The 21,571-nt window shown below is 62.1% G+C and overlaps 1 protein-coding gene across 1 annotated transcript; it reads left to right on the top strand.

The window, feature by feature from the left end:
* Positions 1–989: 989 nt before the first annotated feature.
* Positions 990–20,687, top strand: Pias4 (protein inhibitor of activated STAT 4). The gene is made up of 11 exons (XM_003461036.5): positions 990–1,147; positions 5,543–5,969; positions 15,251–15,335; positions 15,476–15,517; positions 15,695–15,785; positions 15,921–16,049; positions 16,132–16,237; positions 16,934–17,007; positions 17,204–17,364; positions 18,544–18,674; positions 19,198–20,687. The coding sequence occupies exons 1-11, from the start codon at positions 1,121–1,123 to the stop codon at positions 19,467–19,469; spliced, it is 1,545 nt and encodes a 514-aa protein (XP_003461084.1). The 5' UTR covers positions 990–1,120; the 3' UTR covers positions 19,470–20,687.
* The last annotated feature ends 884 nt before the right edge of the window (positions 20,688–21,571 follow it).

Here is a 21,571-nt window from a genome sequence, read left to right as displayed (position 1 = left end):
ACTCCAGGATGCTGATACAGAAAGATCTACCGAGCCCAGGATTCCCCAGCTAGGGAACACAGTGACAAATGCCATTTCCAAAACAAAACATAAATACATTTCACTTTTTTGTATTTCTGAGACAGGGTATCACTATGCAGTTCCAGGTGGCCTCGAACTCGCACGGATCCTCCTGCCTCGGCCTTGAGCGCTGGGGCTTACCGGCGTGTGCACCACGCGCGGTGCAGACTCTGCGATTACTTTTTTTTTTTCACGTTCTCTCTAGATATTTGCTTGGCTGGATTATCTCAGGGGATGAGCTCTGGAATATGTTTTGTCCCTGCTTTTTTTTTTTTTTTTTTTTTTGCTTTTGTCTCAGCAAAGTTTGCGCCCCGATTCTGGTGGGCACGGGAGAGTCATGGACAGCTGTAGAGCGGGCGAGGTTCCCAGACTCACGGCGGGTGAGGACGGAGAAACCGAGCAGCAGAGTCGCCTGCGTTTAAGTGAGCGCAGCCCGAACTCCGCGGAGTCAGGGAGGCGGCGTCCGCCCTTCCCCACCCGGCCCAGCCTAGGGGTGCGGAGCGCGCGCCCCATGTGCGCGCCGGGACCCGGATGTGCAGCGCGCGGGGCGTCGGGGCCGCTGGGTGTGCAAACGTCGCGCTGCACGCGCTGGCGTTCCTTGCGGTTGAACAACCGTCCTTTTCTCCGCGGCCGCCTCTCCAGGCAGTTCGAACACGCACCTGGCGGCCGCCGCGCGCGAAGAGCCGCGACACCTGGCTGCATTGTTGTCGCTGCCACCGCCGCCACCTCCCTTTAGCTCCCTAGAGGGGACCCAGCACGCGCCCCCCACCTGCGCGAACCCCGTGCCTCTTTAAGAGGCCAGACACCGCCAGGGGTGGGCGTGGTCGTCGCGAGCGGAATGAGTGTAGTCGTGGTGGAGGGGGTCGGTATTCAGCGACTCTCATTGGCGCAAATCTCTGGCGGCCACCGCGTGCGCCTGCGCAGTACGCCACCGCGCGCGCCGGGGGAGGAGCGCGCGCCGGTGCTAATTGGCCCTGGCGGCGGCCCCGCCTACGAGTGGCGGGAGGTCACGTGACGCGACGGCTGGGGGCTCCCGGCGCGGGGGACGCTGGTGGCCAAGATGGCGGCGGAGCTGGTGGAGGCCAAAGTGAGTGAGCGGCGGCCGCGCCGGCCGGGCAGGGCCGGGCGGGGAACGGGGCGGGGCTCGGGCCGCGAGCCGAGGTCTGTGGCTCCCGCCTGGGGCCGCGCGATGCGGCCCGACCAAGGCTAGTCCTCCGGGTACCGGGCTGCGGCCCTGGGGCGCGGGGGGCGGGGAGGCCGGGGGCGGGGCCCTAAACCTCACCCGGATCTCCGCGCCGGGGTCCCTGTCTGGTTTGAGGCAGAGCCCACCCCCAAGCGACAGGTTAGGGAACTGGCTCTGCTCCAGGCACAGTCCCCCCTGACAGCGGGACGGGCTGGCTTCGTCCCGAGCGGGGTCCGAGCTCTGTGTCTGCGCCTCGCCGCCCTCGTGCAGCCGAGGACCGGTGCTCGGGTGTTATCTTGCGTCTCTGCAGGCCAGCCTGGGGTCCGTGAGTACCCGCTTAGAGAAGTCCCCTGACCCCAGGATGGCGTTCCCCGTTCTCCGCCGCCACCCAGGGTCCTGAACCAACCCCAGTGGTACGGTCTCTTGGGATCCCTGCGCCCAGCTCACTTTGGAGTCCACTCTTCAGCTCCAGTGTGGGTCCCGGGGCCCCGCCCCCTCCCGACACTTGGGGAGCTTACCAGGTGCATCCCTTGCTTTCCTCGAGGACTGGAGCCCTAACCCCCGTTTTAAATCAGAGGTCTTGAGTTCCCAGCTCAGTCTCGGGTCCTGGGTTCTTTCTTCTCCCCCTGTTTCCTTTGGAAACGGGAGACTCTGCACCCCACACTTCAAGGAGCAGATCCTCGCCTGTTGTGTACCTCCTGCCTCACGCAGCAGTGCGTCTGCATGTTGGGTTACGTCTCACCTTCTCTCCTGCACCCAGCTCTGACTTCCGAGTTGCCTTATTTTTCCCCATGTATTGCTCTTTTGAGAGCCCCCAACGACCTAGTTCCACGGTGGGTGGGTCACTCGGTTTCCGCCACTGCGACCCAATTCTTCAGGTCCAGGTTCCACATCCTGTAGACACTGCCCTTCCTAGCCTGACTGTCTTGGGACTGAACTCGGAGCATCCCAGAGATGTGCCGTCTTCCAGTGTGTCGCCCAAAGGGGGGCCGAGCGTCCTTGTCTTTGATCCCTTCTGCTTCCAAAGCGCTTTGGTTCAGGTGCTGCAGCTACTTGCCTGGGGAGCCCTGCCCCGTTGTGGTCTTCCCTCGGAACGTTTTCTCTCCACAGAGTCCTCCCTCTTACAATGCCCTCCTCTCCTTGTCCCGATAGACCTGTGATTATGGGGTTTGACCCCTTTTCCGTCCAGTCCTGCGCCCATTGTCTGCTCCTCTCCCCAGCTCTGGGACATGATTCTGCCTTGGGGGTGTGGAGGTCTGAGCTCTACCTGCAGCTGTCAGGCTTGGGGTTCCGTGGAGTCTCCAGAACCCTGAAATGGAGCCTCATACTGAGAGCGGGGCTGCGCCTCTGGACGACCCTTCCCTGCCCCCCTACCCTAGCAGAGGGAGGGGGCTCTGGTGGTTCCTTTTTGCATCATGTAGGGTCTTGAAATATGATCTCATGAACTCCTCTTGACCCTCTGCTGGCCGCCCCCCCCCCACATCCCAATTAAATCAAGGGGACCCTTTTTTCAGAGTCTAAACCAGTTGTGAGACCTCGTGGAGGGAGCTGGAGGCTGCAGCGCGCATTCCCTGGCCTCCGCTTTCTGTCTCCTGGAGCCGTCTTTCATTACCTCCTTGAAGCACCCCATCGTTTTTCAGGAGCTTTTTCCAGAGCATCCTGAACATGGGAGATACAGAGGCTAATCAGAGACAAGAGCTCAGGGGGCTCCTTGGCAGATTGTGACACCTGAGATCTTTCACCGGTGGCCCCTGCAGCGGTTTGAGGGTGCGGTTTGCTGCCTCTGCACATGCATGCTTGTCTGTGGACAGGACCCTGACTTGATTTCCCTCGAATGCCTCCCAGGCTTGAGCAGAGAGAGGGTGAGGCGCAGCTGCTATGCCCAGGCAGCCCTTTCCCCTAGTGGGGTCTAAAGAAGCCTGAGGTGCAGCTCAGCTCCAAAAGCTGCAGGGGCTGCAGGGCCCTGGCACAGTTTATAAACACAGACCTGACAGGTGGGTGTGCACACAGCCAGGGCAGGAAGTGACCCTCGGGCTTTGGGGCTTTTTCCTGTACATCCACACACCCCCCAGTGTCCCCATCCTCCAAGGCCAGGCTCCAGCAGTGGAGAAGTCCAAGTCACAAACATATGGCAGGAAGAGCAATGTGCTGTGGGCTGCTCACGCATTCTGGGTGCGCACCACAGTGGGTGGTGTCATGGGGGCCACCAAGCCCACCTGCCCCGTGTGATCAGCCCCTGCCTCATCATACTGCCTCTCCTTGTGGATTGGAGCCTTCTCCAGGAGAAGTAGTTTGTCTGAGAGCCTGGTGGTTGCTGCTGCAGGTTTGAAGTCTGGAGGGAGGCATCTTTCTTCCCAAGCACCCCCAGGCTGCCTGGGTCCCTGGGTGTCACTGTGCCGGCTGGCAAAGGCTTCCACGCCCCTGCAGCCAGGGGGATGGAAGGAAATGCCCTCAGCCTCTCGGCTGTGGAGCCAGACACTGGCTCTCCCTTTGTACCCAGGAACCCAAGGCAGCTGCTGCCCCCCCCCCCCCCGCCTCCCGGCCTCAGTTTCCTCCGATGTGTAAGAGGGGCAGGTCGTGAGAGGTTTGCGCCCTGAAAGGCTTGGCAGACACTGATGCCCAGGCACTCTGCAGGGCCACTGTGTCCCAGGACTGGCAGTTGACATGTTCGTCTGGGGCACTTCGGGCCTATGCAGCCCTTAAAATGGACCAGGCCCCCAGGGAACTCTGGCTCCAGCTCTCGGGGCTGCCTCTGCCTTGGGCCTCCGCCTTCCCCGGCCAGGGGTGGAAAGCCAGACCTCTCAGCTCAGCACACAGGCCATGGTGTGGCATGCATCGGGGTCCCCAGCAGCTCCCACCTGCTGGTGGAGTGGGGCTGGGGTATGTATAGATTTCTGAGGCTGCTCTGGGCACCCCACCAGCTGTCCACATCCACTGCACCCTATCCTGTTCCCTCCCCCAAAGGCTCCATCCCCACCAGGTTTCAGTCAGCAGAGTTGACACAGGACCCGGCTGCCCCATCGCTGGAGGACACGGGCTCTCTTGAGATCTTCCCCCAACCCCAGGCAACCCCAGGTCACACGCTGGGGCCCGTTGGGCTCTGATTTGCTTTGATTAGCTATAAAGGGACCAGGGCCAGGTAATGGGTATCCAATCCTGGCACCCCACGGCCACAGCTTTGCCACCAGCCCAGTTCCTGGCCTGTGTGGCTGTTTGAGGCCTCAGATGAGCTGTTCTCAAGCAGTGACCCCACCTGGACCCTGGGGGATACCTGGGGACATTGGTGGTTGTCATACTGGAGTCACTTTTGGCTTGGAGTAGGTGGAGGCAGGCCACTCAGCCCTGCTGTGACCAGGACACTTGCTACAGGGAGTGACCCAGGGTGGGCCAGGTGGCGAGGCCCTGCCTGAGAGACTTGGCAAAGCTGAGGCCCAGCTCAGTGTTGGTGTCTTGCGCAGGTCCCTCCCTGCTAGAGTCAGGCTGGGGGTTCCAAGCTGCCCTGCTTCCGTGCATGCACCCCACCTTGGCAGGAGTGTCTTGGGGTTCATGCTAGGGTGTGATCACGCGTCCACCTGGCTTCCTGCCAGTGGGTTAGTGTCAAGTAAACAGTGGCGCCAGTGCCCTCCGTGGAACAGAAACTCTTGTGGGCCCTGGGTGGTTGAGCGTTCCCTCGGAGCTCAGCACTCTACTCAGGCTGCCTCACCTGGCGCCTGCTCTGTGCTGAGGAGGTGGAGATTGATTGTGACCTGCTGCAGCGAGGGGACCGAGGGTCAGGGAGGCTGTCGGTGTGTGCCAGCTGAGAACTGGCAAGGGTTTCTTCCACGCACAGCAAGGTTTCCAGTGTTTTTTTTTTTTTTTTTTTTTGTCTTTTTGAGGCAGGGTCTCACTGTGCAGGTCAGGCTGGCCTTGAGCTCACTTTGTAGCCCAGGGTGGTCTCGAACTCTCAACGATCCTCCTGTCTCAGCCTCCTGAGTGCTGGCTCCAGTGTCTTTTTTTGGTTTGTGTTGGTTTTGATTTTTTGAGACAAGCTCACCATGTAGTTTCAGGGTGATCCCCAATCCTCAGTCATGTCCTTGCCTCAATACCCCCAGTGTTGGGGTGACAAGTGTGTGACCCCATGTCTGGGTCCCATTTCCTGCCTTAGGTATCTGCAAGCTTGAAGATGGGAAGAGAGAACCTCAAATAGAAGGGGGAGGGCCGGGGTGCTTGTGCTGCCTTGCAGGTGCTTGGGAGAGGCTGGGGCCCGGGGCCTGGGCCGCCCGCTCTCTGAGCAGTATGTATGTGCTTGCTCCTCCTCAGAACATGGTGATGAGCTTCCGGGTCTCCGACCTGCAGATGCTGCTAGGGTTTGTGGGCCGCAGCAAGAGCGGGCTGAAGCACGAGCTGGTCACCAGGGCGCTGCAGCTGGTGCAATTTGACTGCAGCCCTGAGCTCTTCAAGAAGATCAAGGAGCTGTACGAGACGCGCTATGCCAAGAAGAGCACCGAGCCGGGCCCGCAGCCACACCGGCCCCTGGACCCTCTCACCGTGCACTCGGCCTACGAGCGGGCGGGCGCTGTGCCCAGGACTCCCCTGTCGGGCCCCAATATTGACTACCCCGTGCTCTACGGGAAGTACCTGAACGGACTGGGACGTTTGCCCGCCAAGGCCCTCAAGCCCGAGGTCCGCCTGGTGAAGCTGCCCTTCTTCAACATGCTGGACGAGCTGCTGAAGCCCACCGAGCTAGGTGAGTGTCGCCGGCCCTGACGTGGGTGACACCTGCTGTGTGACCCAGCAGCTTCCAGCAATGAGGTGTTAGTCGGGTCCCAGGCCTCAGATGTCTGGAAGCCATCGGGGCTCAGGTTTGTGGGGTCTTTTTTAGGTAGAGTCTTAGTGTTGCTCAAACCGTCCTTCTGCCTCAGCCTCCTAATGGGAGGCTAATCCTTCTGCCTGGCTGCTACAGCCCTTCCTAGAAGTCATCTTGGAGGAGACACAACTTGGCTTGGGCTATGTCACGTCACCCATGCCTCGGCCTCCAGGGCAGTGTGACTCCTGGGACCACAGTGGGTGGGGGGTTAGTGGCTGGCTGCCCTGTGCTTAGTGCCCGTGGGACAAGGGGAGAGCTCGGTGGCCCTACCTCCTTTCTGCAAGGGCCTGGGCAATCTCGTGCCTCTCTGTCCTGAGCGCTCATGGGGCACTGTGCAGCACTTTGGGCTCCCAGGTGAAGGGGCTCGCAGCCTCCAGGGCCCCCAGGCCCTCAGATCCGTCCAGGTTCCTGGGCGTCCTCGGAGACCTCCAACCCCCTCGGGACAGAGAGGAGCCAAGGCTCCCGCACCTGCCCTGCCCTGCCCTGCCCGCCTCAGAGCCTGCTCTCTCCATGAGTTGGCCTCTGCCTGCCTCGGCCCCTTCTCCGCTCCCCATCTTGCTAGGGCTCAGTGGCTCCGACACCTGTACCCCTTCTGCTGACTTGGCATCCTGCCTGTCCCCAAAAAGATCCAGGGGCCCTTGTGTGGCACAAGTACACTTCAGCTCGGACCAGTGGGCCAGCAAGTCAAGACCCCTGCCCTGGAGCAGGGAGACCCTGCAGGTGCAGCCCTCCTGCCCACGGCCACTGGCCTTGGCGAGGCCGGGGAGGGTGGCTGTGGAGTGAGGTGGGGCTGCAGCAGCTGGGGGTGGTGCCAGTGAGGCCCTGCTCTCCCTCGTACAGTACCGCCTCTGGCATGAGTGCCACCGGCTTGAGCAGAGCCACTGGTGGACAGCTGGCCCAGCAGTACTTGTGGGGCCCAATGCTCATCCCCCCCAGCCTCTGGATGCTGGGAGCCACCTGCCCTGTGCTCTGAGCCCTCAGGGAGCAGCTGGGTGGCTCTGAGGCTGAAGTGACGATTTGAATGACTGAGCATCAGGAGGCTGGGGTTCCGGTGGGGTGTGACTTTGAACGCTGGTGGTTGCCTCGTCTCCCCGCCTGCATGGAGGGCTTCCTTCCTGCAGGGCAAGCGGGCCGCCTGCTCCGCCCTGCCCCACAATGCATCAGTGTGCGAGATGCCCCCCCACCCGGTCACCTGATCTCTGGGAGAGCCTGCTCCTCTGTCTGCACCAGGAGCTGCTGCGGCAGAACAAAGAGGCCACCCTGCCCTGCCTCCTGCACCCCGGCTTCTGCCCAGGTCCTTGTGGAGCGGTCCCTCAGTGTGTGCTGCCCTGCCCTTGCCCTTCCCTGCGGGAATGTCGGTGGCACTGGTGCTACCCAGCTTCACTGGCTCCCTTCCCCTCACCCTGGCCCTAGCCCCCCGATCAGGTCCTGTTCCTCAAAAGAGCCGCTTGGTCCGATTCCCCAAAAGAGCTGAGGCCAGCTCTGGGGCAGAGATGGGGCCAGGCAGACGGAGCCGTAAATCACACATGCAGTTCTGGGCTGGGGGAGGGGAGGGAGCCTGGGCTTAGCCAGGGCCTCAGGAGGCTGGCGGCCCTCTGCCGGGGCTCAGGGCTGATGCCCAGTGAGGTCAGGAGACTCGCCCAAGGTCACACTGCAGCCCGAGCTCCTGTCCTGCCGGCCTGACCCCTCTTCCCGGCAGACTGAAGCCTGCACCCATGGCTGGGGCTCTCCAGATCGGGGACCAGTTCCCTCTCTGAGAGGAGCCCAGGGCAGGAGGCCTCTGCTGACCTCGGCAGGCCAGGGTCCTGTCAGCACTGGGCCCAGGCTGAGAGGTGTGTGGGGAATCGAGGCTGGGGCAGGACAGGAGGGCTGGCTCCGAGCTGCGCCCAGTCCTGTGCGGTACAAAGTGACTGGCTCCTGGCCCCATCACCACGACATCCCCAGGGCCACCCAGGTACGCGGCCCGAGGTAGTGTCCTTGGTCCCTCCCCACCAGGGCTGTGTGTCCAAAGGGAGTGGCCCAGGAGGACTCCCTGGAAGCGCTGGCATTTGTGAGGCCCCAGGGAGCGCCGCCAGCGGCCAGGCACGGGCGGGGGGGTGGGGGGGAGGCCTGGCAGCGCGAGAGGGCTGATCCCAGGCTGAATGGAGCCATTGTGACCATCATGGGTGTCCTGGGAGGGGGGACTCACGGACAGTGGGCATAGGGACCAGCAGGAACTGAGCACCCTGGCCCTGCGGACTGGGGCCCAGAGCCCTTCTCATTGTGTGTTTCCTGCCCCATTGCCACGGCTGGGGCTGGCCCTTCCTGCTGAGCAACACCCCCAGCCGGTGTTTGTGTGAGGCAGGGTCTTGCTGTGCATTCCAGGCCGGTTTGAACTCACTGTGTAGCCCAGGCTGGCCTGGAACTCACGGCAGCCCACCTGCCTCAGCCTCCCCACCGCTGGGCTTACAGGCGTGGGCCATCGGCCCGGCTTCCTTGTTAAGTTTTCTTTTTTTTGTCTTTTTCGTTTTATCGGTAGTGGAAATCGAACTCACGACTACCTGCTTGCAAGGCAGGTGCTTATGCCGCTAAGCTAAATCCCCAGCTCCCCATTGTTAAATTTTCTTAAGTTCTGAGGTAGACTTGCACTAACTTGTCTTGTTGCCTAGGCTGTGTTTGAATCTGTAGTCCTCCTGCCTCAGCTGCCCGTAGTACTGGGGGGGCAGATGTGTGCCGCCGCCACACCGGCTTCCGTGCCGTTCCCATCGGTGAACAGCCTGAGGGGGCACCGAGCATGGTGCCCACACACCGTGGGTGGACGCATACTGTGTCACTGTCCTCAGGTCCTGAGTTAGATTCCTTTCCAGGTACTCAGATGGCTTTGCCCTGACCCTTCCCAGCCTGGCCTGTCCCCACCTCTGAACGGCCTCCATAGTAGCCACCCACACAGCCCCATTGTCCCCATAGCATTCTCCCAGTGCCAGGTCGCTCTCTGCACTGTTCGTGGGGTGTGCACCCCAATATCTGGGCCCAGTGGTTCATGCAGTGTCCAGCAGGCTGTGGGCAGGGCGCAGCACAGCAGGGGCGCGCAGGCTGGTGCGACCCTCACCCTGCCCCGTAGCCCTCTCCACTCATGACCCTGTCCCCTGGCTGCCTCCCATCCCATCCCAAAGAGGCCTGCACACGGAGGCCAGGGGAGGCTGGGTGGTCAGCTTCCATGCCTGAGGGGAACCCCCCACCCAGGGCCTGGGGCCACCATTGCCCTGGCTCTGCCTACCCCGCTTCCCATCCTCGGACCACAACCCCATGCTGTCCAGGCTCAGTCTGGGGGTCAGCCGGCCTGTGTGCCTGATGGGGGCACCCTGCTCCTCCCCATCCTCTGGCCACTGGAGCAGCAGGGCTGACCTGGGCCGAGGGCAGGGAGCTGCCACGGGTGGGTTCCAGCCTGGGGCTGGTGAACGCTCTCTCCAGTTACTCTGAAATGTTTGTGAGCTGGTTGCAGTGTGCACCTGGGAAGTCCCAGCACTCCGGGAGGCCGAGGCAGAAGGACTGTAAGTTAGAGCCCAGCCTGGGCAATTTGACAGCTTAGGGAGACCCTGAATAAGAAAGGGCCGAGGTTGTAGCTCAGTGTGAAGGCCGCGGGTGCCATCCCCAGTGCTGCGAAAATAAATGTGCTCCTTTCACTGCTTTTACTTAAATCTTCATAAAAGCGCACGTTCATCACAGAAAGTGCAAGTCACCGGCCCAGAAGCCGGCCATGGCCAGCACAGGCCATAGGGCGGGAGCTGCTGGGCCCCCGTGGCGGGCATCTGCTGGGCATTAAATATTCATGGCTGCCAGCGGCCAGGGCAGAGGTGCTCTCTGCCTTCTCCTCCGTGTGCCGGGCGGGGCTCAGGCCTGCTCGGGGCTGCCGGCCCTCGCTGCAGTCCTGGGTGCCTGCAGGCCACATTGCGAGTGGTTGTGGTCTTTGCATAGGTCCTTGGTGGCCAGCTGAGGGCCTCGCCCTGGTCTTCCAGGTCCCCTGGCTTCCCAGGAACCCAGGTGACAGCAGAAATGCCTTTTGGCCCCTTGCTGTCCCTGCGTTGACCTGGCCTGCGTGCCCAGCCTCGGTGTCTCAGAACTGGGTCGGGATGCGGGGAGGCCCTTTGCTTGGGGGGTTTAGAGAAAGGCCAGGTGCCAGACTGGGGTTTTGTACCCAGGGCCCTCACACAGTGCTGCCCCCTCAGCCGCTCCCCACTGTTTATTTTGAGACTGGGTCTCTCTAAACTGCCCAGGCCGGGCTCAAATGTGGTATCCTCCTGCCTCAGCCTGCTGCAGTGCTGGGCTGGCAGCCGGGCATTGGCACCCGAGGTGGCAGCACCTGCTCAGGGATGGACCCAGGGTCAGGACCGACCTCAGGTTCCTTGGTGGCGGGGCGCAGAGCACGGAGCCAGGGTGGGCCTCCGGGAGTGGGGAGGAGGCCGCCTCCCCAGTGTGGCCAGGGCCCCGGACCTGAGCGGGATGATGGTGGCCGATGGGAGTGAGGGGGGCAGGGGGGGCATCAGTGGGGGGAAGTCAGGCCAGCAAGGGGTCACCCCAGTGGAGTGCTGGAAAGCAGAACTGCAGGGGACTGGGTGTTTGTCTCTGGCAGGTGCTCCTGCCGCCACCCATCCTGGAGGCGGAGTTAGGGGACCCCACAGCCTGTCCCAGGGGCACAGGTGGCGGCCCCGCATGTGTCCCTGTATCGGGCACTCTCGCAGGCTTGCTGAGGAAGGGTGCCGATGGCAGGTTCCCAGCCTTTCTCTTCACATCTGTGCTCTGCTGCTCCCTGGGGGCTCCAGCCCCTCTTCGAGGAGACCTGCTGGTGGGGCGGGCGGGGGAGCCTTCTCTTTTTCCTTTCTGGGGCTCCAGTGCTGAGCCGGCACTCACTGCTGAGCGCTGCTGCTGGTTTGAGGCTGGAGGTGGGGTCTCGGTACTGCGCCCAGAGGGAGCTGCCGTCCTCCTGTCTCAGCCTCCCTGGGAGCTGGGATGACGGGCACCCCTCCCTCCCAGTCCGGGATAATTGCTCCCCAGGTGCCCAGGTGCCATGGGCAGATCTGGGCATGCCTGCAGGGGGCCTGTGTGCCCTGCTGTTCATTAGCTGGCCCTCCTGCTCCTCCACACCCTGCACCCTGCTGGCACCAAGGGACCAGCCAGGCTCTCCACAAACAAGTGGGAAGTGGGTGGTGCGGGGTGACTGTCATTGAGGTCGCCTCTTTCTGGGACCCAGCTGAGGAACTTGTGTGAACCCCTAGAACCAAGCCTTTAAGGGGAGTGGGGAGTAGGCCCAGCCTGGAGGGCTGTGGCTGGGGTCTAATCCAGGCAGCCCCAGCTGCTTCTGCTGTGTTCTAATTATTTTCTGGCTGGCGTGGACTGAGGAACGGTGGAACGGTGGAACGGGTGTGTGTTTACACAGTGAAGCACCCCTCGGCCGTGAAGGAGGGTAGCTGGAGACCTCCGTGGTGTGTGTGTGGACACGTATATAAGGGCGTAGTTAGGGCAGTTACACTGCTGATTTCTCTGGGTTCACTGAAGAGAAAGATTTGTGCCCATGTTGTTGGGACAGTTGAGTGCAGATGTCCTGTGCTCTGGGTGAGTGATTTGGGGATGACAGTGGGCCGTGGTGTACCCTGGTTGACATACTTCAAAATTTTTAGTTTTCCTTCTCCTTTTTTCTCCTTGAAATGAAATGTATTTGGAAAGAAAAGAAATGAAACCCAGAGCCTTCACCCTGAGCTGTGTCTGCAGCTTTTTTTGTATTTGCTGTCTTGCTAAGTTATTCAGGCAGGGCTTACCGTGCCATCCTCCTGCCTCAGCCTTCCAGAGTGCTGGGATGACAGGCGCCACCAGGCCCAGCTTGGCCCCCGCTGGTTCTGGTGCCACGGGCCTTGCGTGCCGGCCCTGTGGGGGGGCTCTTTGGAGCAGTCACTGCGGACAGACACGGTGGCCTGCGTGTTTTTTCCCTTCCGGGCTCGAGGGCTTCGGTGGGCACTGGGCCTCTCTCTGCCACCCGCACAGGCCCTCACTGCCTCCCTGCCTGCCAGGTCGCCCGCCGAGGATGGGCTCTGCGGCCATGGGGTCGACCGCCTGGAGTCAGCGACTCTCCCCAGGACGCAGTCGGACTCCTGCCTGTCGCTACCCAAGCCACACAGTGCGTGGACATGGCGCGGGTAGTGGGCGTCACCTGGAGCGGGGTGGCTCAGCGCCTGCCTGGTGTGTGTGCACCATGCCCTTCGATGTTAGGGACTTGGCACCTGCAGAGCTCGGTGCCTGAGGGGACCCTGCACCCCAGATGAGGGAGCCGGTGCAAGCAGGCGCGCACAGGCCTGCGCATGCGCACACCTCCCAGGCAGCGGGGCGGAGCTGCAGGGTGCAGCGCGCAGCCCTCCCGCTCGCGGCTTGACCGGAGCCCGGAGTCCCCGGACCCCGGCTCCTAACAGGGTCGGGTCCTGTTTCCTGTGTCTCCGGCGGCGCTGAGATGGAGCCCAGAGCCTTTGCTCTAAGAGCATTCATCTCTGAGCCACCCCCCACCACTTCTTAAATTCCATAATCTCCCTAAATTTTCCTGGGCGCCCTTGGAACCTGAGTTCTCGAGCCTCAGCCTCCTGGGTTGCTGGGGTCACAGGAGTGCGCCACCTTGCCAAGCTCAGCATGGTGTTAAGACAGGGTCTGGCCCTGTAGCCCCTGCTGACCTCTCCGCTAGCCTCGGCTCCTTGAGGGCTGGGACTGTGATGTGTGCTGTGCGCTTGGAGCGCAGTCCTTGTACACTGAGGTCCCTGTGTGTTTGGGGAACGGCAGCCTGGGGTGGAGGCGTCCATGGGACTTCACAAAGCCACTTTCCTCAGCGGTGAGGCTATTCTCAGGCCTTACCCACAGAAGCTGCTGGGTGCTCTGGAACCTCACCAGCTCATGGAGTTGTCCTCTGAACGTTAGCCGTTCCAGGGGCTGCAGAGGTTTCCACATTCCACCTTGGGCCTGAACGGTGGTGCACCCTGTCATCCCAGGTACTTGGGAGGCTGAGGCAGGAGGATCTCAAGTTCACACGAGCCTGGGCAATTTCATGAGACCCTGTTTCAAAACTAAAAGATAAAGAAGAGGGCCTGGGGATTTAGCTCAGCGGCATAAGTGCCTGCCTTGCAAGCAGACAGTCGTGAGTTCAATCCCCGGTACCGATAAAGAAGAGCTGGGGATATTCCCTAGCACAGTCTGGGTTCAGTCCCGTGTCGAGTAAAACAAAGCAAAAATGAACTCGTCTTCTGGGGACAGACCCCGGGGATCTGGGATGTCTGTCCCAGTTTTGTTTTTGTTTTTGAGACAGGGTCTTGCCATGTGGTTCCGGCTGCTTTGAACTCACTTTGTAACTCAGGCCGGCCTCAAGCTCACCGCAGTCCTGAGTGCTAGGACTCACTCCCAGCCAGCACACTGCACCTGGCCTTGCTTCTGTTTGGTCAAGGGTTTTTTTATCTCTGTTTTTGAGCAATCTGTATTTGTAATTTTCTTTTTTCATGTTCTTTCTTGCAGTACTGGGGGAACTCGAGGCCTTTGCACTGAGTTCGTCCCAGCCCTTTTTTTATTTTGACACAGGGTCTTCCTAGGTTGCCCAGGCTGGGCTTGACTCTGTGATCCTCCTGCCTCAGCCTCACAGAATGCTGGGGTGACAGGTGTGTGGCACCATGCCTGCTCTTGGTTTTGTTTTGTTTTTTGTTTTTCCCTGCTGTACCTGTTCAGGTTTTGGTATCAGTTGTGCTTTCTTCCTTCATAAAATGGGTTGGGAAGTGTTCTTTCCTTGTGTTTCCCGAAAGCGGTGGGGAAGATGTGTCCCTGTCTGCCTGGAATTCACCGACCTGGACCTGCAGGTTTCTTTGTGGAAAGGTATGAATGACGAATTTTGGATGAGGTCTTTTTAGTGGGTGAGGAGCTGCAGCTCGGTGCCGTGGTGCGTGTCTGGATAGGCGCATGTTGGGGAAAGCTGGTCCTTCTGACCAGGCTGCCCGGATGCCCCGTGCCGAGGAGGCCTTCCGTTTCCCGCTGACCAGAGCAGCCGTGGGCTCCGCGTGCTGTCTGCATCCCACTCCCTCTAGGGACAGCTGGTGTCCTTCTCTTCTTTCTCTTCAGCCTAGCAACATGTCTGTCAGAGGGCTTTGAAATTTTATCTCTTGTTACTTCCTTCCTTCTGTGACTTCAGCTTCTACTTTATCTTTTGAGACAGGGTCTCACTGTGTCGTTCGGGGTGGCCTTGAACTCACTTATACAGCCCAGGCTGGCCTGGAACTCACAGGGATCCTCCTGCCTCAGCCTCCTGAGTGCTGGGGTGACAGTCATGCACCACCACACTCCACTGATTTCATTTGCACTTTTCCCCTGGCGTCTCTGGGAGGAAGCCTCGATTGTTGATCAGGAAATATTTATTTATTATTTTATACAAGGTCCCAGTTTGTATTGTGAGTTGGCCTTGAACTTGCAGGGCTCCTACCTCAGCTGCCCAAGCACTGGAATAGCAGGTGTGTGCCGCCACCTTGAGCTTTTCCTTCCGAACTTTAAGCCCTGGAGTACGGTGTGCTTGTCCCTGGCCTGATCACACAAGCATTGGGAGAGTGGCGTTACCTGTTGGCTTCAGAGGGTCTCTGTCCTTGGCTGGCCATGGTGGTGCACGCCTGTAATTGCAGCATTTGGAAGGCTGAGGCAGGAAGACTGCCACAAGTTTGAGATCTGCGTGGGCCAACACCCTGTTTCACAACAACCAAAGAAAGCAGGGAAAAAAAGCATTTCCATCTGGTAATAGGGCACGAAGAGCCTAAGCCAGTAATCATCACGTTCCCATCCAAGAAATCTGCACACCTCAGCTTCCAGGGTCTGCATCCAGTAGGCGCTTTGTGTGGCATGTGGGCCAGCCTCTCAAGATCCCGTCTATGGGCCGAAGGGCTGGCGGTGGGAGAGCCAGGGCCAGGACCTGTGCGGCCCGCCCGGGAGCGGCTCTGATCCCCACTTTGCACTGCTGTGCTCCTCGAGGGCCCTCAGTGGGTGGTGGCATGTGAGACTGTGTCTCCCAGCATCTGTCGCAGGCAGTGGAGAGTGGCCTGGAAGAGAGGTCACTCTGGTCCAAGGAGGGACGGCTGGGCCTGCTGGCCAGGAAGCAGCATGGTGCTGACCCTGCCCACCCTCAGTCCCACAGAATAACGAGAAGCTACAGGAGAGCCCCTGCATCTTCGCGCTTACGCCGCGGCAGGTGGAGCTGATCCGGAACTCCAGGTGGGTCCCCGCCGGCCACAGCTCCTGCGCCCTGCCTAGTCACCCAGGGCCGGGGCGGTGGGGTCCCCAGGTTGGCCCCCTGAGGGTAGCTGTGCTGCGCGCCTGCCCCCCTGACCGCTGCTCCTCCCCTGTACCCGCAGAGAGCTGCAGCCCGGAGTCAAGGCCGTGCAGGTCGTGCTCAGGTAGGCCCGGGTGTCCGCGCCCGGGGCGCAGCCGCCTCCCTCTCCGATCTCGGGTCTGGGACGCAGACCTGGTCCCTCCTCCCTCCCCGCCCTGTATTTAACCTTCTCCCCGAGATTTGTGGACGGCTTCCTCCCTCCCGCTGCCCCCAGAGGCTTCAGGTCCCGCTGTCCTTGCAGAATCTGTTACTCAGACACCAGCTGCCCGCAGGAGGACCAGTACCCGCCCAACATCGCAGTCAAGGTTAACCACACCTACTGCTCCGTCCCGGTGAGCAGCCCGCGGGGGCGGGGCCTGGGAGGGGCGGGGCCTGGGAGGGGCGGGGCCCTGGAGGGAGGGGCGGGGTTCCCGGTGAGCAGCCGCGGGGGGTGGGGCGGGCGGCAGCTGAGCCGCCGCTCCGCGCAGGGCTACTACCCCTCCAACAAGCCCGGAGTGGAGCCCAAGAGGCCCTGCCGCCCCATCAACCTCACCCACCTCATGTACCTGTCCTCGGCCACCAACCGCATCACGGTCACCTGGGGGAACTACGGCAAGGTGAGTGCGCCTGCGCGGCTCGCAGCCCCGCCCCCAGCCCGCCCCTCCGCCCTCCTGACGCCCTCCCCGCCCCGCCCCGCAGAGCTACTCGGCCGCGCTGTACCTGGTGCGGCAGCTGACCTCTGCGGAGCTGCTGCAGAGGCTGGAGACCATCGGCGTGAAGCACCCTGAGCTGTGCAAGGCACTAGGTGAGCCCGCAGCTAGGGCGGCCAGTCTCAGCCGGCACCTGGTGGGGTGAGGTGGGCGGGGGGCATGGGACCTGGCAGCTTTTGATCTGTTTTGTACTTGGGGGGAGTTGAGGGCCTGAGAAAGCCAGAAGCTGCCAAGCCGAGTGTCAGAACCCATAATCCAACCTCTTGGGAGGCTGAGGCAGGAGGCTCACTATGACTTTTTGGCCAACCTGAGCTGCATATGGAAACTTTGTTTCAAAAACCAAAAAACAAAAAGTGGCCGCAGCAGGAGGGGCAGCCTTCCGCCTCGCATGCGCCCTGGGATCTCTGCTGTGGTGCGTTCCCCAGACCAGCAGGTCGCTTGCTGGGCCTTCGGAGGCCCAAAGCTATGTGGCACTGGCAGGGTTCAGGGCCGCGCTGCGAGGGGGCCGCCCCGCCGAGGACCCCGAGATTCCTCGGGAAAAGGCCTCATGGCAGAATTAGTGGGCTCACGCAGAGTGCTATGGGAGACCTGGTGCTGCTTGGTCTTTCTGGAAATGCCCTGCGGGTCAGCAGAAGCCCACAAGGGCCACCTGCTTCCCAGCCGCTCTGGTGCTCAGTTGGGCCGCTGGACCCTGAGCTTCCGTTTGGGGAGCTCCTGTCCTCGAGGGCTCGGGGTGCTTGTGCACTGCCACGCAGCCCCTTCTCCGCTGATGCCACCACCCCTCTCCCCAGTCAAGGAGAAGCTGCGTCTGGACCCCGACAGCGAGATCGCCACCACCGGTGTGCGGGTCTCCCTCATCTGCCCGGTGAGTGGGTGTGGTGCGTCCCCTGTGTCCCCTAGCAGCCTTGACTCCTCAGTCACCAGGGGCACACTGTAGAGCAGGGCCGGCCTCCGTGGCATCCCCTGGGTGTCCCGGGTGGGAGTGGAGAGGATGGCGTGATAGGACACATCGGGGGCAGGCCGGCCGTGGCGGCCCAGGCTCATCCGGCTCCTGCCCGCAGCTGGTGAAGATGCGGCTCTCGGTGCCCTGCCGCGCGGAGACCTGTGCACACCTGCAGTGCTTCGACGCAGTGTTCTACCTGCAGATGAACGAGAAGAAGCCCACCTGGATGTGCCCGGTGTGCGACAAGCCGGCGCCCTACGACCAGCTCATCATCGACGGGTGGGTCTCGGGTTTGAGCCCTTCACTGCGCAGAGCCCGTGGCCACACAGCCATGTCGTTGGGGCCTCTATGACCTGGAGCCTGTGGTCTCGGGTCCTCCTGAGGCCGCCAGCTCTTCCTTGTCCTGCCGGCTCTGGGCCTCTCCTCAGTGGCTCCAGCCCGTGGCCAGCCTGTAAGGCCTCAAGCACTGCAGCGGGTGGGCCTGGTCCTTGCTCCTGGAAAAGGAAACTGGCTGGGTGTAGGTTTCAGGAACCTGAGCCCCGATGACTGTCACCTGCTGGGGCTCCTGCCAGGCCCCTCAGCTCAGCTCAGGGCCAGCTGCTCTAGCTGGGCCTGGGCTGCAGGAGGTGGGCCGCCTCCAGGGTGGGCGTCACTCCCAGCCGGCCCCTCCCAGGAGCTGGTCCCTGCCGCAGGATTCGGCCGGGTTCTCCGCCTCCTTTTCCCACCTGCAGTGATGGGCACTTGCTCAGCCTGGAGCTGTGCTCAGCCTGCGCCACCTTACCTGTGAGGAAGCCGAGACTTGGAACTGCCTGGCGGCTTGAACCCAGAGCCGCCCAGTGCTGAGCCCAGGTCTTCCCTGATGGGCCGCTCCACGGTCCAGCGTGGGGAGGACTGAGGGTCCTAGGGCTGAGCACGTGGGCTGGGCCTGAATGGGTGTTCTGTTCCGAGCCTGACAGCTGTGCCCCGAGCCACCTTGCCCCCAACCTGGAGTAGGGGCTCAGGCCCCAGGCGGTGGCTGCAGCTCCCACAGATCCCAGCTTTTGGGTCCAGGACAGGTGGTTGTACCTGCTGTCCAACCCTGGTCCCCATGACTGGTGCATCCTGGGAGGCCGCCTGGAGGTGGCTGCGCCACCCTGCAGGTCACTGCCCAAGTTGGATGAATCCCCGACCCTCCTCGGGTAGGACCCACTTCTCTGGGGGCTGGGGGACGGCTCTGGGCCAGCAGCCTCGAGACCGCAGGGCTGTGTGTCCCTGTCTGGGGCCTCGTTTCCTCATCTTCAGATGGGACCTGGCCGCACAGAGGATCCCAGGGCACTGAGGTCATGGGGCTCGGGGGCTCGTGTCCTGGCATGGGAGGAGAGGGTGGCCCCGGAGGGCAGCATGGCGAGCAGTGCTGCGTGGGGCCCGGGGCGGGACCCAGCCCAGTCAGCTGCCTGCCCTCCCTCCCGTCTGCTGTAGGCTGCTGTCTAAGATCCTGAGCGAGTGCGAGGATGCGGACGAGATCGAGTTCTTGGCCGATGGCTCGTGGTGCCCCATCCGCGCGGAGAGGGAGAGGAGCTGCAGCCCGCAGGGCCCCATCCTGGTGCTCGGTGAGTCCGGAGCCCTGCGCCCCGTGTGGTCCTGCCACACCCCCAGTGTCCTCTGTTTCCAGTACTGAAGATTGGACCCAGGGCCTTCCATGCAGCTATGGCCCTGTCCCTTTTGGATCTCTTGTTGGGAGGCAGATTCCTCTGAGTCTCCTTTAAATTGCTGGACTTCATCTTGGGACCCTCCTGCCTTGGCCTTTGAGGTCCGGGGATGTCAGGAGTGTGCCACCTCGCAAACTTCATGGGGTGTGGTTTTTTGGTTCTTTTCGTCTTTCTGAGACAGGGTTTCAGTGAGCAGTTCAGGCTGGCCTTGAGCTCGCTTTGTAGCCCAGGTTGGTCTGGAACTCTCAACAATCCTCCTGCCTCAGCCTCCTGAGTGGGGGGATTACAGGCCTGCGCCACCCTGCCCGGCTCCTAGGGGTGTTTTTATGTGAAGCCACTGTTGGGTGCCAGGAAGCCAGGCTTGGTTCCTGCTCCGTGTCAGCAGCACCTTGAACACCTGTGTCCCCTTCCCTGTTGCCTGCAGGCACCTCGGACACCAACGGGCTGGTGCCCACCCCCAACGTGAACGGTGGCAGCGGTGGCATGGCACTGGGGGGCACAGGTGGCGGGGTGGGCACAGTGGGCAGCGTGGAGAACGGGAAGCCAGGAGCGGACGTGGTGGACCTCACCCTGGACAGCTCATCGTCCGAAGAAGAGGAGGAAGAGGAGGACGAGGAGGATGAGGACGAGGAGGAGGACGGCCCCCGGCCCAAGCGCCGCTGCCCCTTGCCCAAGGGCCTGGTGCCGGCCTGCTGACCTGGCCGCGGCCGCCGCCGCCAGACACAACTTCGCTGGTGCTCAGTGCGGAGGGCGGGTGGCCGGGCGCCGGGAGGGCCTGGCTTTTCTTCCCGTTGTCCGTTTGTTTCCGCAGCCCCGTCCCCGGCTCCTGCCTCTGGACCTCTGGACTCTCCTCTCGGGGGGGATTAAAAAACAGTAAAATGACAAAAAAAAAAAAAAAAAAAAAGAAAGAAAAAGAAACAGAAAAAACAAAAAAGATTTAAACTCTTTAAGGCAAGCCACCCACACCGCAGTCGCCCCCCCAGACAGAGCCCAGGCCTCCCGGGACAGCGGAGCCGGGGCGGCAGGCAGGACCTGGGCCCGCCGACCCTCCCACAACCATTCCAGCTGATGTCGCGGACGGTGGGCGGGCCCGCTCCCGAGAGCACCCTGCCTCTGCAGCCTCCCTTTCTCTGACTCCTCCGCATTTTAGCTCCGAAGCCATGGAGGGGTGGGCGTGGGGCGGGAGGTCGGGGAGGGCTCGCCATGGACGTGTGTTTTTTGAAAGTGCAATAACTTGGTATTTTGAAGACCCGGCGGCGGCCAGGGCCTCCCCGGGGGAGGCAGGGGCCCCAAGTGCGGCACTGTGGGTGTGGGGGTCCCCGTTTCCTAAGCCAGCTACCTCGGTAACTCCAATTCAGGTTAACTCCCTCCGGAACAGCGCCACAGATGTCCACGCGGCCCCCAGCCATCGGGGCCCCGGGCCCGCAGGACTTGGGGTGGCCCCCCCTTCTTCTTGCTCTTGGGTTTTTCCACGGGTATGAGGCTTCGCCTGGCGCCTCCGCTCCTGCCTCGATCTTCCAGCAGGACAGGTGGGGACACCCTGCAGCCCACCCGCCCTGCTCCCGGCACCAAACCAGCCCGGCTCTGCCAGGTCCTGGGCCTCGGGGCCGTGGCAGGAGGCGGGGGGGGGGGGGGGGGGGCAGGCGCCCGGCCGGCCCTCCTGTTGTGCTCTCCCGCCCGCCCGCCCACCCGGCCAGAGCAGAACTGTGCTAATCAGGAAGCAATACCCCTTCAGGTGTAGCGGGGACTGCGGCCTGGGCCTGGGAGGCGCTCAGTCTTAACTGTATGAACTCCGCTGCAGCCGGCCCCCCTCCGCCTGCACGGCAGCGCAGCGAGGGCCACTCTTTTCTAATATTTGTATTCTAATTTAATTGTTTTTTAAAAATGCAAATAAAAAAGGTCAACATAAAACCACGGAGGCATGTGCTCTGAGTCCTGTTTATTTGGGGGATTTTCAGTGTCTTCTTGGGTCCTTTTAGGAGACAGCCTTCCTTGGTAGTTCAGGCTGATCTTAAACTTGCCCAAAACTTGGAGGGAGGACCTTCCTGCCTCAGCCTCCGGCGCTGGGGTTGCCACTTGGCTCCCGCAGCATGAGGGGCCCAGAGCGAGGATTAGGGCCCCTCCCCAGTATCGCCCGGGGCCCCGGCCAGGCCCCGCCAGTGTTCTGTTCCGTGAGAGCCCTGTGTCTTTCACTCTGGGCAGGGGACACAGGATTCAGAGCCCTGTCCACGTTCCGAGGTGGCCCCTGTCCATCCGAGTACACAGCCAACCAGGACACACCTGGTGATGGCACCGGCAGAAGAGAAATCCAGAGCCTGCCACGGGAGGTGCTGCTGGATGCCCGCAGGCTGCCAGGATCAGAAGGTCGCAGCCGGGTGCGGGCCGGGGCCGTGGCAGGCGTCACCTCATACAGAGGCTCCCAAGCCAGCCCCGCAGGGGCAGGCTCAGCCCCGGCCCACAGTGACTCAGCAGCTCCACCGGCCCGGGCCACTGTGGGTAGACACGCGTGTGCCCCGCAGTGCGGACCTGGATGGCCTGGTAGCCCGGCAGAAGCACATCAGTCCACAGGTGGAGGGACACTCGGGAGGTCATCCCCACCCCGGGCGTCACCTGGTGGGGCTGCCACGCCACTGCGGGGACAGACCTTGGCTTCGGCGCTGTGTTCAGTGAGGGATGCCAGAAAGACAGACGCCCAGCGTGGGCTCCAGGACAGGAAGCACCAGGACACCAAGTCCAGAGACAGGAAGTCGCCTGGGGCTGGGGCGACTGACGATGGACGGGGCTTCCTTTGGGGTGAC

The sequence above is a fragment of the Cavia porcellus genome, unplaced genomic scaffold (assembly GCF_034190915.1).
Source record: "Cavia porcellus strain 051 isolate PalLab524CR breed Dunkin Hartley unplaced genomic scaffold, mCavPor4.1 scaffold_17, whole genome shotgun sequence".
Lineage (NCBI taxonomy): Eukaryota > Metazoa > Chordata > Mammalia > Rodentia > Caviidae > Cavia > Cavia porcellus.
This window is presented reverse-complemented; position numbering and strand designations above follow the sequence as displayed.